Source organism: Colius striatus, chromosome 24, assembly GCF_028858725.1.
Source record: "Colius striatus isolate bColStr4 chromosome 24, bColStr4.1.hap1, whole genome shotgun sequence".
Classification (NCBI taxonomy): Eukaryota; Metazoa; Chordata; class Aves; order Coliiformes; family Coliidae; genus Colius; species Colius striatus.
The window spans coordinates 4,911,932-4,928,306 of NC_084782.1; the positions used below are offsets into that span (position 1 = coordinate 4,911,932).

Below are 16,375 nucleotides of genomic sequence, written 5' to 3' on the forward strand. Positions count from 1 at the left end.
GACAGGAGGCTGTTTCCTCTTAGGTGTAAGGAGCTGGAGCTGCTTTGGGGCACAGACACCTGGATCCATCTCTGGGGGGTTGGAGGGGGGTTGGGACAGTGGCACTTTGGTCAGTTCCTTCTGTTTGTGCAGTGGGAGGATTTGCTCAAGATATCCATGGTGCTTGGCACTGAGATGGCCACAGCTGCCTCACCCCAGCCTGACACTGCTCTTGCTTTGTCCTTTCAGCCTACCAGCTCTTCAGGTGTCAGCCTCCAACCGTCGTTCCCAATGCAGAAATCATCACTGAGAACGAAGAGTTTAACATAGGTACCTTCTCCTGGACCTCTCAGCCCTCCTTCCACCCTCACCAGCTCCTGCCATTGGCTCTGACTGGCCTGAGGCTTCTCCTCTCTGGCAGCACAGGAGTGGTTTGGCTTTTGGGAAAGCCCTGAGCTTGTTCAGAGACACTGAGACATCTTTGCCACAGGAATAGTCATCAAGCCCAGTGTTGTGTGAAAGCTCAGAGGCAGTTGCTCTGCATGTCAGAACCTTTTCCCACATGGGGCTGTGCTGTTTTGGGTGGGTTATTTTGCCACTGCTCACTCTTACAGCCACATTCTGAGTGTGTCTGCAAGCTCTGAAGGAGTTGTGACTCTCTTTAAAGCAGCTTTTCTCACTGCCTGCTCTCTTTGAGGAAGTCTCCACCTGAAACAGCTTGTGCAAATCAAGTGTAACAGCAGTTTATCCCAACTGAGGCTGCAGCACACCTTTCCACACCTTCTATTCCCACATCCACACCTTCCATTTCTGCCCAGCCACACCAGAGCTCCATGGCAGAGGCACAGCTGAGAGCTCCCTGCACCCCACAGTACCCTCTGGCCATGCTTCAGCCTTTAAGGAATTGATTCTTCTCTTGGGTCAAGATGTTTTCTGTTTCTGTAGGTGATGTAGTGAGGTACAGATGCCTTCCTGGCTTTACCTTGATTGGAAGTGAAATCCTGACCTGCAAACTAGGCACTCATCTCCAGTTTGAAGGACCTCCACCCACGTGTGAAGGTAAAGCTGGGGATGCCTGTGGTGGCAGCCAGAGCTTCCCTGCCCAGAGACTGCAGCACATGGGGGATGGCTGAGGGGGGGAACAGGCTGGGTTGCAGCTGGGTCTCAGCATGATGGGGGCTGGAAGGGCCCTGCAGAGCTCACCCAGCCCCAGCCCCTGCTCCAGCAGCTTCCCCTGGCTCAGGGGGCACAGGAACGTGTCCAGCTGGGGTTGGAAACCTCCTGAGAAGCCTCCACACCCTCCCTGGGCAGCCTGGGCCAGGGCTCCCTCACCCCAGCACCAAAGGACTTGCTCCTCCTGTTCCCATGGAACTCTTTGTGCCCCAGCCTGTGCCTGTTACCCCTTGGCCTGTTTCCTTGCACATGCTGCATCTCTGGGGTTAATTCTCACATCTCCAGTAGTGCAAAGCCACCCATCAGGACCCTGGGAGGGGAATTCCCTTTGCTCTGAGCAGGGTGAGGCTGTTCCAGCCCACCCCACAGCTTTGGCTCAGCTCAAGCAACAACCAGTAAATAACAGTGAGACATTTGCTGGGTAACTGCAAAAAAAACCCCTCTAAAAGATGACAGGGAAAGTTCTTCCACCTGGGCCTGACTCCAGGGTCTCACAAGGTCTGGGAGGGGATTTGCCTGGTGGCAGCTCCCCCAGGGCTATTCCCCAAGCCCCTGGTTCAGGAGAACACTGCTGAGCTTGTACTTTCCTGAGCAGAGATCTCACACTTCTTGTGTCTGGCTACATGCAGCAAGGGATTCCAGCAGTCACCCAGGTGTCCTTTCCCTGGGAGGGAGGAGGAATCCTGCACTGACACTCTGCCAGTGATACATGAAGAGCCAAAGGAAGAGCAGGAGCAGCAAAGTGAGCTCCTCAGGAGAGGCAATCCTGCAAGCAACAGCTTCTCTGTTAGTGCCTCAGAATGTATTACATGGGAGAAGAACTGAAAGCCCCAAGCAGGCTGCCTTGTACACTTGCTGCTGCTCAGGAGGGATCCTAAAGATGTTTCCATGCTACCATGTTACCTTATTTATCCTCTGGATTCCTGCTGGTGCTTTTGTTCACTCCAGCAGTGATTATTTCATCTCCTTCATTCCCTCCTAGCTGAACATTTTTACCATATAATGGGATATTTTTCTGTAGCTCTGTGCTCTGTGCAATGGGCTGAGCTGAAGGAGGGAAAGGGAGGTCATTCAATTATTTACTGATGGTTGTTAGCCCTGGGGGTAAAGGAACTGCTTAAATTACATCTGGCCACCAATTTATAGAGGTCAAACAATCACTGATGGGATTAAGGATTGGGAAGGAATACACTGTTCTTTCTGGATGGTTCTGTTCTCTGTCAGCACAAGCACAGCATTTGCACCAGGCTTTAGTGACCACTTTGGATAACTAAAGATCCCTTTCTTGTTATGCTTTCTGCTCACTTGGTGTGTTCTGGGCTGGTTTTTCCTGGCCTTTTGATTTCAAGTTTGCAGCTGGATGTACTGGCCTTCTGGGAGCTGAGTGGGGTGCAGTGATTAAAGAGCTGGAGCTCTCCTGTCCTGCTTAACAGCCCCATGGGGACCTGGGGTAAGCCTGTAGTTCCACACACCTCCTAACCCAGGTCATTTCCAGGGATTCCCAGGGAGTGTGTTGTCACCTTGGTAACAGTGCCACTTGTATGGAAAGAGATGTGAGGTGATGCAAAGCCAGTTTGAAATCATTTGCCCTATTGCTCTTGGCCCCATCCCTTAAATGTGGCAGCTGCTGGGGTTTGTGGGTTTGGAGCTGCATCAGCAGGGGCTGGGGATTCTCTGAGGGCCTCAGGCTGTGGAGGGAGTGGATGCAGGTGGGAGTTGTGCTGTGTCTTGTCAAGACAGAGCTCTTTGTCCCTCGTGTTTCCTCCCTTCCTCCTGCAGAGCATGAAACTCATTGTCTGTGTCTCTCCTTCCCCTTCCCTGCAGTGCACTGTCCAATGAACGAGCTTCTGACAGCTTCCACTGGTGTGATCCTCAGCCAGAGCTCCCTGGGCAGTTACCCTCACTTCCAGACCTGTTCCTGGGTGGTGAAGGTAGAACCTGGCTACAACATCTCCCTCACCATAGAATATTTCCTGAGTGAGAAGCAGTATGATGAGTTTGAGATCTTTGATGGTAAGAGCTTCACCAGCAGCTGAGGGGAGAGGGAAGAAATGGCAAAGCTTTGGTAGTTGTTGATCTCTGTTCCCAGAGCACTCTGGGGAGAGATTTCCACCTTCTCCTGGGCTGAAAGCAAGCTCCTCCTGGGCTGAAAGCAAGCTCCTCCTGGGCACTGATGGGTTCCCTGGCTATGACAGTGTCAGTTCCTTGGGCTTTGGGTGGTTGTGAAGTGTTTCTCAAAGGAGTGTTAGCAGGTGGCAGAGGTTGTTGGAAGGGATGAGTGAAGAAGGTGGGAATTCCCATCCCTGAAGCTCCTGCAGTCCAGCTCCTCCAGGCCCACGAGCTCTCATGGTCTGAGAGGGGAGGTGGCACTATGCCCAAGGAAGCAGCCTTGGGACAGAGCACACCTGGGCACAAGGCACTGGGACAAAAGCCCTGCTCTAAGCAACCATCCACTGGGCTTTCCTTGCCATGGGTTTCCCAGCAGCCAGGGGTCTGCACTGGGACTCCAGCTCATCAAACCCCCCTGAGCACAGGCTGCCATTGCTGGACTCACAGTGAAGGTTGCTGTGGGTTCCACACCGTGCCTGGTCCTGCAGGAGCAGCCTCTGGCCCACAGGTGACTGTTTGTGTGCCAGCCCTGACTTTTCCCTCATTCCCTCCTTCCCTCCAGGTCCTTCTGGCCAGAGTCCACTGCTGCTGTCACTGAGTGGGAACTACTCAGCCCCTCTGACCGTCACCAGCAGTGGGAACAAAGTCTATCTCCGTTGGTCCTCTGATCATGCCTTCAACAGAAAAGGCTTCAAAATCCGCTACTCTGGTAAGCAGGAGGCAGAGACCTGGTGCCTCTGCCAGAAACAGGGTCTCTTCAGCCAAGGATCTGCACAGAACTGCTGCAGAGGGGCACAGGCCATCTGTGTCTGCAGAAGCAGCCAAGGGCTGGGAAGGCACAGGAAAGCTGGGCTGGCTCTGAGCTGCTGAGGCTGGGGAAAGGAGGTTTCTTTCCAGGGCAAACCTTGAAGCTTTGTGTGGTTTCTCAGCCACTCTTAAGGACTGGAAGCAATATGTAACCAGAGCTGAGGTGGCTCTGGGTGAGTGAAAGCTCCCCATGGAAGTCCCGGGAGGTTGCTGCGTGATTGTGTCCCTGCATCCAGGCCCTTGGGAGGTGTTTGGAGATGGTGCATGAGGCAGAGCCCACACAGTGTCTGCAAGGAGCAGGGCTCCTTCTCAGGCCTCGTGCCACTGCTGTGGCAGGAGCAGGACTGAGGAGCCTTGGTTGTTTATTCACATTTGCTGAGAGAGTTCCTTCAGATGGGAGCTGGCAAAGCTTAGTGGAAGGTGCAGAACTGGGCTGGGAACTTGCCAGTGTTTCAGAAATGAAGCATCAGGAAATGAAGCAAGTAACATTTAATTAGCAGGAATTAGTCTTTCTGTCCAGACTTGAGGGAAACTTGTGTAGCAGCCTCCTGCTCCCTCCTTCCACTGCTCATCCCTCACAGGCTTGTGGTGCAGCCTCAGCTCACGGGCAGCACAGGGAGCTCCTCAGGGCAGGGTGGGAGTTCATCTTCCTGCTGCTCACCCACTACCTGACTCATTTGTTTTCTCCTACCCTTTTGTCTCCAGCTCCTTACTGCAGCCTGCCCCAGCCGCCAGCCCACGGGCTGATCCTGAGCCAGACGGGGCTGGGGCCGGGCAGCACCATCCGCTTCGGCTGCGACGGCGGCTACCGGCTCGTGGGGCCCAGCACCAGCACCTGCGCCCAGCACCCCCAGGGCCACTTCCACTGGGACCAGGCCACCCCGCTCTGCCAAGGTGAGAGCAGGCCCAGGGCTGCTGGGGTGGCTCCTAGGGAGGGATTCAGGACGATGGGATACAAGGGAAAACCTGTTGGAAGTTTCTTACTGAGCTCTGGCCCAGGCGGCTTCCAACACTCAGCCAGTGGCTCCCACACTCAGCCAGTGGCCTCCCACACTCAGCCAGTGGCCCCCCACAGTGAGCCAGTGGCCCCCCACAGTGAGCCAGTGGCCCCCACACTCAACCAGTGCTCTCCCACAGTCAGCCAATGCTCTCCCACAGTCAGCCAGTGACCTCCCACACTCAGCCAGTTGCCACCCACACTCAGCCAGTGGCCTCCCACACTCAGCCAGTGGCCTCCCACACTCAACCATTGCCCTCCCACAGTCAGCCAGTGCCCTCCCACAGTCAGCCAGTGCCCTCCCACACTCAGCCAGTGGCTCCCACACTCAGCCAGTGGCTCCCACACTCAACCAGTGGCCTCCCACAGTCAGCCAGTGGCTCCCACACTCAACCAGTGGCTCCCACACTCAACCAGTGGCCTCCCACACTCAACCAGTGGCCTCCCACAGTCAGCCAGTGGCCTCTCACAGTCAGCCAGTGGCCTCCCACACTCAGCCAGTGGCCTCCCACACTCAGCCAGTGGCCTCTCACAGTCAGCCAGTGGCCTCCCACACTCAACCAGTGGCTTCCACACTCAACCAGTGGCTCCCACACTCAACCAGTGGCTCCCACACTCAGCCAGTGGCCTCCCACAGTCAGCCAGTGGTCTCCCATACTCAACCAGTGCCCTCCCACGCTCAGCCACAGTCAGCCAGTGGCCTCCCACACTCAACCAGTGGCCACACTCAACCAGTGGCCACACTCAGCCAGTGGCTCCCACACTCAGCCAGTGGCTCCCACACTCAGCCAGTGGCTCCCACACTCAACCAGTGGCCACAGTCAGCCAGTGGTCTCCCACAGTCAGCCAGTTGCCACCCACAGTCAGCCAGTGCCCTCCCACAGTCAACCAGTGCCCTCCCACACTCAACCAGTGGCCTCCCACACTCAACCAGTGGCTCCCACAGTCAACCAGTGGCCTCCCACAGCTCCCGTGGGCTGGGGAGGGGATTGGGAAGGGAAATCAAACCTCCTGGGTTAAGCACAAGGATAATAACTCAATTAAACTAAAATACAATGTCATATCACTAAGGATAAAGTGTAATGACACTAAACAAGAGAATCAAGCCCAAGCAAAGGCAAGTGCTGCCCAAGGCCGTTGCTCCCACTCGCTGATCGATGCTCCAGCAGTGACCCCCCTCCCACCAACCCCCAGTTTCCACACTGGGCACCACTCCTGTGCTGTGGAGCAGCCCTGGGGCTAGCTGGGGTCAGCTGTGCTGGCCATGCTCCCTCCCAGCTCCTTGTGCACACACCAGCCTCCCCCCTCCACTCACTGCTGGGACAGGCTGAGGAGCAGAAAGAGCCTTGATGCTGCAGCCCTGCTCAGCAGTGACCCAGCACCCCTGTGCCATCAACATTCTCTCCAGCATCACCCCAAACCACAGCCCTGGGGCAGCTGCTGGGGGGGAAATTAACTCTATCCCAGCCAAAACCATGATCCCTACTGGGAACAGTCTTGGAGCTGCAGGTGGGCAGTGAGGGCTGCTCCTCCTACAGCCGAGTCCTTGGGAGTAGCTGGAGGAGGGAAGGGAGGAGCTGTTCAGGAGCATTTGAGCTGGGAGAGGGAAAAATGCATCTGTGTAAAGGCTGGTACTGTAAAAGTCTTTGAGCTCTCAGTAGAGACACAGCCAAGGCTTGAGAAGGATGGGAGAAGCTTGGAAGGGTCTGGAAAGGCTGCCAGGAGCAGGGCTCTCACTGGGTTTTAGTGTCTGGAATTGCCTGTGATGTTTCTGGAAGTGCCAGTGGGGGGTGAGAGGTGTCCTGAGATTCAGGTGCTGCCCAGTTTCTGGTGGCTTCATGTAAGATTGAAGCATGTAGCTGTGCTTGCCACATTTGCTCTTAGTTACCCATCATCTTTGTGACACAGCAGGCTTGGCACAGGGCTGGGACAGAGGGGGGCACAGGGCACTCTGCCCCAGGGGGGTTTTGCTTCTGCACTGCTTTATCTCCTTCACTCTGTTCACTTTCTGATTGCACCTTTCTCTCAATCCAGCAATCATCCCTGTTCCTTTGTGTTGATAAAATGCCCATCTTTATTCTGATGAAGCTTTTCAGTGTCTTTGAACATCCATCCATGTACCAAGGGGACTGAGCACAGGGGATTAATATTGCATTGACTTGCCTGGAAAGTCGCCAGAGAGCAGAGACAGCCCAGGCACAACCTCCCTGTGGTGTCTGCATTGTTGTCCAGTGCAGGCTGTAAGGAAAAGCAGGACTATTTAGTATGAGGAGGTACCAAAGAGCCTTGAACAAATCCTTTCTGTGCTCCTGAATCACTTTGTCTCTGGAAGTTGCCCAGGGGAGTGAGTGGTGCTGCCTCTGGTGGGTGGGTTTGGGCTCCCTGGGACATTTGGAGCCTTCTCAAGGCTTTATTTAATATAAAGGTGAGTGGAGAGCAGTGAACACACACCCTGTCACCCAGTGCCACTGGCAAGGGGGAGCTGGGAGGCTGGGCACAAGCCCAGGTAGTGGCACAGCCCTCGTGGCAAGGTGGATGGGGGCAAATGCTGAGTGGGGGAAGGAGCAGATGAGCCAGGGAGTGAGAGCAGGGGCTGTCCTGGCATCTGTGCCTCCCAAAGCCTTGGCCCAGCACAAGGAGTTTCTCTGATGTACTGTGGCTTGGCTTTGAAGGGAAATCATGTAGTGAAGAACAGAGATGAATGCTGCTAAATCAGTCCTGCCCTGGTTTGCCACCTGAGCCCCAGGGGCAGCTCCACCAGCTGTGTTCCCTTCCCAAGGGTGGGATGGTGTGTGGGGAATGGGCTGTGTGGGGAGGTTGGGAGAGGCTGTGCTTGGGTGATGTGTTACCTCACAGCTGTGGTTCAAAGCAGAAGTGAAGCCCTGAGCACCAGTTCCCAGGACACCAGGGAGAGAGTCAGAGCCAGACCATCTGTAGGCTGGAAATCCCAGCATGGTGGGGGCTGGAAGGGCCCTGCAGAGCTGCCCCAGCCCCAGCCCCTGCTCCAGCAGCTTCCCCTGGCTCAGGGGGCACAGGAACGTGTCCAGGGGGGGTTGGAAACCTCCTGAGAAGGAGCCTCCACACCCTCCCTGGGCAGCCTGGGCCAGGGCTCCCTCCCCTCAGCACCAAAGGACTTGCTCCTCCTGTGCCAGGGGCACTGCCTGTGTGCAGCCTGTGCCTGTGACCCCTTGGAACCATCCCTCTCCTCTCAACACCCATCCTTTAGCACTGGTAGGGTTGGAGGGGCTTTGGTGTTGCTGAGCTCCCCAGGTCTGTGCTGTGGGAGGAATGGGGGTGGGAAGAGCCTTTCCCATGGGAGCTCCAGGAGAGGCTCTGAGCCCATCCTGTGCCTTTCTGGTTCAGCTGGATGTGTGACGTGTCAGGAGCTCAGTGAGCACAGCCCATGGCAGTCACCAACAGAGAAGGAACTTAGGGGCTGATTCAGAGCATTTCAGCTGTGCTCCTGCTCTGATTTCCCCTTCAGAGAGAGAGAGTGAGTGTGTGTCCAGTGATGACACAGAGAGCAGCCTGGTGCTGGGTGTCTCTCTACAAGAGCCCATCTCTCTCCAGCAAGGAGGAGAGCTTGCTGCTCACATCAGACCCTGAGGCTGAAGTAGCCCCTTTGGGAAAGTCACCTCTTCTCTCTCTGTTTCCCTGTGTTTACATCAGGAATCTTACTGCTTGGCCCAGTGGTTATCAAGTGCTGTGAGATGGATGCAGGTGAGTGAGTGGCAGCCAGACAATTTATAGGGGAGCAGCTCCCCCAACTGGCCTCCAGCAGCTGGTAGCCAGGGCTGGCTCTGCCCTCAGCTGGTAGCCAGGGCTGGCTCTGCCCTCAGCTGGTAGCCAGGGCTGGCTCTTGCTCTCAGCTGGTAGCCAGGGCTGGCTCTGCCCTCAGCTGGTAGCCAGGGCTGGCTCTGCTCTCAGCTGCTGGCCAGGGCTGGCTCTGCCCTCAGCTGGTAGCCAGGGCTGGCTCTTGCCCTCAGCTGGTAGCCAGGGCTGGCTCTGCCCTCAGCTGGTAGCCAGGGCTGGCTCTTGCTCTCAGCTGCTGGCCAGGGCTGGCTCTTGCCCTCAGCTGGTAGCCAGGGCTGGCTCTTGCCCTCAGCTGGTAGCCAGGGTTGGCTCTTGCTCTCAGCTGCTGGCCAGAGCTGGCTCTGCTCTCCTTCCCCACTTCAGCTACAGAAGATCCAACATCCTTTCCTCTTTTTCCCCCCCCCACACATTGCTCTCAAAGCCAACTGGCAACCTTTTGTTTTGGGCCAGCCTCAATTTGTCATCCCTTCTGGTGGTCAGGACAGCCATGGCACAGCTCTGGCAGCTCAGTGCATAGAACACTGCACACATTGCTCACACAGTCAGCTGTGTCAGGAGGAGGGGGACTGGGGTGCCCATAAACACATGGTCTAGTTAAGAGATGACATTTCCCATAGCTCCTTTCTGCCAGCACATAATCCTCTTCCCCTTCCCAGCACCCTCTGAAGAGTCTTTACAACGTGCTCTGTCCTAAGTGACATTTATGGAAGCAGCAGAGAATATTCTGTAGGGAGCAATCTCGTGTTGGCACAGTGGAGGAGAACACAAGATGATCTAATGTGCCTTTTCTGTCTCTGCTGCCTATTTTTAAGCTGCTTTGTTGTTGGCATCCCAGCTGCAGATTGGCTTTCACAGCCTCTGTCCCTTTTTCTAGCACATCATCTTCCTGCAAACAGGGTGTTTGTAGCTCTGAACCCTCGCGGGTGCTGCTTCTCCTTTCTCCCTGGACCACGCTGTCCATGGGGCTCTCCAAGCCAGATGCTGCTGTCTGTCTTTCATTGGCTCTGGATCTGGTGGGTTGCAGAGCCCACACTTTGAGCCTCTTTGGAGCAGGTGGAGGGTTTATTGCCACCCCAAGGATCGAGCTCTGTGTGACTGAAACACCAGATTCTGCTGAGGGATGCTGGGTTTGCAGGGAAGGCTCGATCCTGCCTTTGGGTGCAGCTGAGGTCACAGCCCCAGGTGACTCTCCCTGGCTGGTTCCTCTGCAGATGGTTGGACTGGAACATGAAGAAGTGGAGAGTTACATTTGTTTAAGTCTTATTTTTGGTGCCTCAATGAACTTTGCAGTGCCCTGCACCTCACCCACAAGTGCTGCCTCATAGCTGACATCTGTAGCAAGGCAAGACTTGTGCAATGGGAAGACTCTAAACCACCCAACAGACCCCTTGAGAGGCAGGAGGAGGGAGCTTGCTGGGAGACAAGCCCAGGCAGGAGGCACCATCCTTCCCTTGTGCACGTGGCAACTCAGCCTCCCTGCCCTGGACCAGCCTGGCCCCGGTGTCCTCCCTCATCAGTCTCTGTGCCTTGGTTTCCTGGTGGCAAGTTAGAAGTGAGGAGTTTGGCAAAGCATCAGGCTGCCCAAGAGGATCCAAGAGAGCAAGGAGGAGGCTTTGCTGGGGCAGTGGCAAGGGAAGAGGGGCAGCTTTCCCCCCAGCCTCTTTGCTTGCATGCAGCATCAGAGGGGAGTGCCAACAAATCAACTGGGAAAGAACTGCCAGGTGGAAGGGAAAGGGCAGGACTTTCAAGTCCCCTCTTCCTTTGCTTCAGAATGAAATTGGTATTCAGGGTGGCTGCTTGTCTAGACACCCAGCCTTGGAGAGAGATTCACCAGGCTCCTCAGCTCGATGAAGTGACATCCGTGTGATTATCGTTTCAGCCAGGGATGTGCCTGGTGGTGCTGACACCAGCCTGCTGAATTACTCACACCTATTAGCACCAGCAGCATCTGCAGGGTGCTGTGTGACTGTGCTCCAGGCTGGGGCTCTGACCCACTCATGTAGCAGTAGTGGCATCAAAGCATCTTGGACGTGGAGTGGTGGAAGGTTCCAGCGGCTGTGCTGACGCTGCACACGACAGGTTTGGTCTCTTCTGTCAGGACTCACTGGGATCCACGTCACCAGAAGGTGACTTTTCTAAGGCTGCTGGTTTTGTAGCCTCATTTGTGTGCAGAGGGGAAAAACAGGAAGGTGAATGTGTGGTGAAGGATCAGCATGTGGTCAGGAGACATAGGCTCAGCCTCCAGTCGTGCATTAGCTGAGTGGGAGCAGCTTGGGCTGCTCCAGGGAGGAATGGATTTCCTTTAGAGCGTTTTCAAGATGCAGACAGTTGTTTGGGTTAGGTGGTGGCTTCCAAGGCAGTTGCTCTGCTCATCTCCATGCCCTGCAGAGGCTGTTGGCAGCACTGCTGGCTGCTGCTCTCAGGACAGCCTCGCAGGTCCCAGCCTGCTCCTGTCCCTTGTCATCCCAGCCAGGTGGGCTGTGCATCTCCAGCCCCAGCAAGATGAGCTGCTTCTAGAGCCAAGACTCAGAGGGGGATGAGCACCCCTGTGGTGTTTTGGGAGGCAGGTCTGGGTTTGGTTTCCCAGCTCTTCTGAGTGCTGGTAGAGAAAAATCCCCAGCTGTGAGTGACAGGCTCCTGTGCTGGTGTCCCCAGTGGAAGGGAGAAAGGGGAAGAGAGCTGGTTGTGTCTGGCAAAAGTCCTGCAGCACAAATGCCTGTGGTTCTGGCTCTGCCTGTGTTTGGCTTGTTGTTTCTGGGACCTGCCCATCTCCTTCATGGCCTGTTTGGCCTCTCTCCTGGCTGCAGCCCTGAGCATCTCAGCAGGATTGGTGCAGAGCATCTCCTCTGAGCTGCTGCCATCATGAGCAGCCCTTTGGCATTGTGCCTGTTTATCAATCTCTTCCCTTCCCCCCATGAACTCCCTCCCCTCTTTACCTTCTTCTCAGCCATAATGCTAAATTTAGCCTTCCTTCTGCCACAGCATAATTACACAATTTGCTGCCTTATGTAATCCAGAAGTGCTGTTGGAAAGTGTGATCCAGTGTTGGAAAGGGCTTTCAGGCTGTTGCTGCTGTGGGATGTAAACACACACCGCTGTTGCTGCCTGAGCCGTTACCTCTGTGTGAAAACTCCGTGTGTGAGGCACTTTGTGTTGGAGATGCTACACAAAGCATCAGCCACAGTTACCACACTGATAGAGGGCAGCTGGAAACCTGATCCCCTGTGAAAGAAGGTGTTCATTGCAGCTCCTGGGGTTCAGTGTGGAGCTGGAGCTTCTGTAAACAGCAGAGCTCTGGAGCTGGGCTTTCAGCTCGCCACAGTCAGAACATCAACCCCAACCCTTTTCCTCCTTCTCAGCTCTCTCCTGTGGAGTTCCCAGAGCCCCCAAGAACGGTGTTGTCTTTGGGAGGGAGTACACAGTGGGGACAAAAGCCATGTACCACTGCAACCAGGGCTTCGAGCTGCAGCCCGGGCAGGAGCCCAGCGCCGAGTGCCTGCAGGGAGGGCAGTGGAGCAACGGCAACCAGCCCCCTCAGTGTGTGGGTGAGTGCCTCAGCCCATGGGCAGTTTTACAAGCCCCTTCAGTAATGTCTCTGGCCAGCTTTGCCTCACAAGTGCAGCATTTAGGACATTGGGTTTCTAACCCTCTATAGCTCGTGCCTGATGTCCCCTCTCACGGTGTAAAGCAGAGGGTGCTGATACTGGCCCCTTGTTAAAACCCAGCATGGTTTGCTGAAGTGCCCCTGGAGTTAAACCCCTAGTGATGTCTTTGTGTCTCATCTCTTTTTTCCCCCACATGGGGTTTTTAGCTGTCACCTGCCCTGACATCAGCAGCATTGCAGTGGAACACGGGCGCTGGCGGCTCACCTACGAGATCCAGTACCACTACGATGCCCAGCTGATGCTCATCTGTGACCCTGGCTACTACTACACTGGCCAGAGGGTCATCAAGTGCCAAGCCAACGGCAAGTGGAGCATTGGCAACCCGATGCCAACCTGCAAAAGTAAGAGCAGTGAAGCTCAGGGGTTGGGCCGGGGCAGAAGAGCTTCAGGGGAGGTCGTGCAGGGGGATGGGGTTTGTGGTGCAAGCTCTGCTGTTGGCGTGTCAGCACAGCACAGCCCCCTGCCAGCCCTTGGCAGCGCCTGAGAACGTGGCTGTGGAAGAGTTTGGGTGAGGGGAGAGATCATCTCTTGATCTGTGACTTGGTTTCATCTCAGCAGTTCTCAGCTCATGTGTTGCTGCTGGCTCCCAGCAGCTCAGCTGGCACCAGGGCCAGATGCTCAGAAGTTTGCTTTTAAGAACAAAAGGAGGAAAGATTGTGATGTCAGACACAACCTCTCTCAGGTCCATGCAAATGGCAAGTTTACAGGGGCAACAGTGTCACCTGTAAATCAGAAGCCTCTTGGCAAAGCAGCAGCTCCCTCAGTTGTTCTGACACTGCTGCTGTGCTTTGGATCTTTCCTTTCATCCAAAGTGGAGTTTTCCTCCAAGTGCAGACACAGACAGGAAAATTTCTCCTTCACAATGGCAGCTTTTCCTTCCCTCCTGCCTCTTTCTGTTCCTAGAGGTGCAACTGCTGCCTTGGGTGACAGATGTGGTTTTACACCCCTGCTTAGCTCTCCAGCCCCACCCAGGAGCCTGAGCCTGACCTCCTTTGATTTCTTCAGTGCTGTTGCCACCTACATTCAACTGGCAGGATCTTGGCAGTGCACTGAGGTCAGGAGCACCCAGCTGAGTCTCTTGGTTTCTTGCAGAGTGCAAAAGCACCACAGGGTTTGCACATCTTGAAGGGAGATAAAAACAAGAGGTGGAGTTTGTGCCTGGGAGCTGCATCTGCACAGGCTCCTGGCCAGACTCCAGCTGCACCCCCCAACCCAGGCTCCTGGGTGGATGTTTTCTGTGAGCCTGATCCTTAGGCATCAGCTCTGTCCTCAGGCTCTGGGAAGGAGCTGGATGTCACTCTCTGGTTGGAAGTCCTGGGCCATCTCCTGGCTCTTCAGGCAGTCAGCTTTCCCAGCTGTACCTTGCAATGGGTTAATGGGAGAAACATCTCTGCTAAAAACTTCCTGTGTGAAAACCTTCTGCAGTTTCTTCTTACCTTTGGCACTTCCCTCAGCTCCTGGGGCAGAAGTGTTCAGTAGCACTGTGATTTGTCACCTCCTCTGAGGTGACCCTGAGCTCTCTGTTATTACCCAGGCAACTGTTTCCTCATCTTTCCCTCTCCCTCCTGACTTTTGTGGTTGGTGGTGCTTAACAGGACTCTTTGGGATCTCTTCCAGTTATCTCCTGTGGGGACCTGCCAACTCCACCTAATGGGAACAAGATTGGCACACTGACCAGCTACGGGGCCACTGCCATCTTCTCCTGCAACACGGGCTACACGCTGGTGGGGTCGCGTGTAAGGGAGTGCATGGCCAACGGGCTCTGGAGCGGGGCACAGGTCTCCTGTCTGGGTAGGTGTGGGCTGGCTTACCCATCCCTCCATTGGAACAGGAGCCACAGCATGCCCAGGGGGGTGAGAAGGCCAAGGGCAGCCTGGCTGGGCTCAGCAGTGGGGTGGCAGCAGCAGCAGGGCAGGGATTGTCCCCTGTGCAGGGCTCTGGGAGGCTGCAGCTCCAGGGCTGTGCTCAGTGCTGGGCTCCTCACTCACTGCCACAGGGACACTGAGGGGCTGCAGAGCTGGGCACAGAGCTGGGGAAGGGGCTGGAGCACAAGGGGCTGGGGAGGGGGTGAGGGAATGGGGGTGCTGAGCCTGGAGAAGGCTGAGAGGAGACAGGAGCACTCTCTGACACTCCCTGACAGGAGGCTGCAGCTCCAGGGCTGTGTCAGTGCTGGGCCCCTCACTCACTGCCTCAGGGACACTGTTTTCATACTGAAGGAAGGGCTTTAAAAATGCCATGTTTATTGTGACAGAGCCCTGGCCCAGGCTGCCCAGGGAGGGTGTGGAGGCTCCTGCTCAGGAGGTTTCCAACCCCACCTGCACACGTTCCTGTGCCCCCTGAGCCAGGGGAAGCTGCTGGAGCAGGGGCTGGGGCTGGAGCAGCTCTGCAGGGCCCTTCCAGCCCCTTCCCTTTGTTCATTGTGTCATTTGTTCTGATTTTATTTAGAGCTGCAGAGTCCTGAATTCAAACACACCCCAAGGGTCAGTTCAGGGGTCAGGCCAGGTCAGGACAATAGGTGCTGCCATCACCCAGGAGCTCTGAGTGTTTCTTCCCTGTCTCCCCCTGCCTTTAGCTGGCCACTGTGGCGTTCCCAGCCCCATTGTCAACGGGCAGATCCACGGGGAGAACTACAACTACCGCGGCAGCGTGGTGTACCAGTGCGGCGCCGGGTTCCGCCTCATCGGCACGTCGGTGCGCGTCTGCCAGCAGGATCACCGCTGGTCCGGCCGCACCCCGCTCTGTGTGCGTAAGTACGGGGCCACCTCCCGCAGCCCTGGCCGTGGGCAGAGCCCAGGAGCCCCTGGCAAGGCTCTGGAGGTTGCTCAGCCAGGCTGTTGGGGAGCAGCCGGGGGGTTGGTGCTGGGGTTGGAGGCACCGCTGCGGCTTTGGGTCGCTTTGCTGCTTCTCTCTGCTGTGGGAACTGCGCTCTGGCTGCTGAGTCTCTGCTGGTGAGGCCAGGGGGAAATGGGGGTGGCTGAGGAGATCCCCCTGTACCTGGGGGAGGGGGATTTGAGGCAGATGTAGCCCTGCCAAGCACACTGTGGTTGGCACCCAGAGCCAGGTCTGTGCTGCAGGATGGTCGGGCTCTGCCTCTGACCCACGGTGGCAGCTGGTGACAGCTACAGGTACAAAGGGATAAGGAAAAGAGCCTCTCAGGGCTGCAGGGGGAGGTTCTCTGAGGTCCTTCTGTGTGTTTTGAAGCAGGTGATGGATCTTGTGCCAGGCTCCCCACAGTTGGCACAGATCATTCCAGTAGATGAGCTAATTAGGTCAGCCTCTGGAGCTCTGAGGTGTTAATGTGAGGTTAAGCATCTTCCCAATGGACAGTGTAATCCATGTGTATCTTGGTTCTCCAGTTGTTTGCTTCCAGTCCCTCCTGCCTGGTTCAGAGCTTTATGTGCTGAGACTCAGCAGTGGGACACAAAGTAAGGAATGACCTGGCAGTGATTCCAGCCTGGAAATAAGAACCAGGCTTCAGTTGGCAAGGTGTTAGCAGTGACTCCAGGCTCTGGAGGAAGGCTGCAATCCTACCTGAGCTTTTCAGAAGAACTGTTGGGAAGGCTGTGTCTGGGGCTGGAGGAAGGTTTCAGTTTCTCCTGTGTCCAAGGATGCTCTGTTGTGGAATCCTTACTTCACTTTCACCAGGTATATCCACCCTGAGCTCAGGAGATCATATTGACAGAGGTCTTGGGAACACAGAGTTCTCCAGCCATTCATTTCCATGGCTCAGCTGGTTTCTTTTGGGAGCAACCAAGCCCAGCAGAACCAAGCAGATGAACATTGTTTGCATGTATTTGTCTTCCAGGTGCTGGTTCCTAGGCAATGCCTTTGT

The 16,375-nt window shown here is 55.8% G+C and overlaps 1 protein-coding gene across 1 annotated transcript in view; it reads left to right on the plus strand.

The window, feature by feature from the left end:
* Nucleotides 1-16,375, plus strand: part of CSMD2 (CUB and Sushi multiple domains 2) — a 273,888-nt gene that overhangs the window by 233,825 nt on the left and 23,688 nt on the right. Inside the window, exons 45-53 of the mRNA XM_062014368.1 lie at nucleotides 229-309; nucleotides 925-1,038; nucleotides 2,977-3,165; nucleotides 3,824-3,970; nucleotides 4,774-4,962; nucleotides 12,238-12,423; nucleotides 12,690-12,884; nucleotides 14,161-14,334; nucleotides 15,116-15,289. Coding sequence (XP_061870352.1) covers nucleotides 229-309; nucleotides 925-1,038; nucleotides 2,977-3,165; nucleotides 3,824-3,970; nucleotides 4,774-4,962; nucleotides 12,238-12,423; nucleotides 12,690-12,884; nucleotides 14,161-14,334; nucleotides 15,116-15,289 — 1,449 coding nt within the window. The remainder of the gene's footprint in view (nucleotides 1-228; nucleotides 310-924; nucleotides 1,039-2,976; nucleotides 3,166-3,823; nucleotides 3,971-4,773; nucleotides 4,963-12,237; nucleotides 12,424-12,689; nucleotides 12,885-14,160; nucleotides 14,335-15,115; nucleotides 15,290-16,375) is intronic.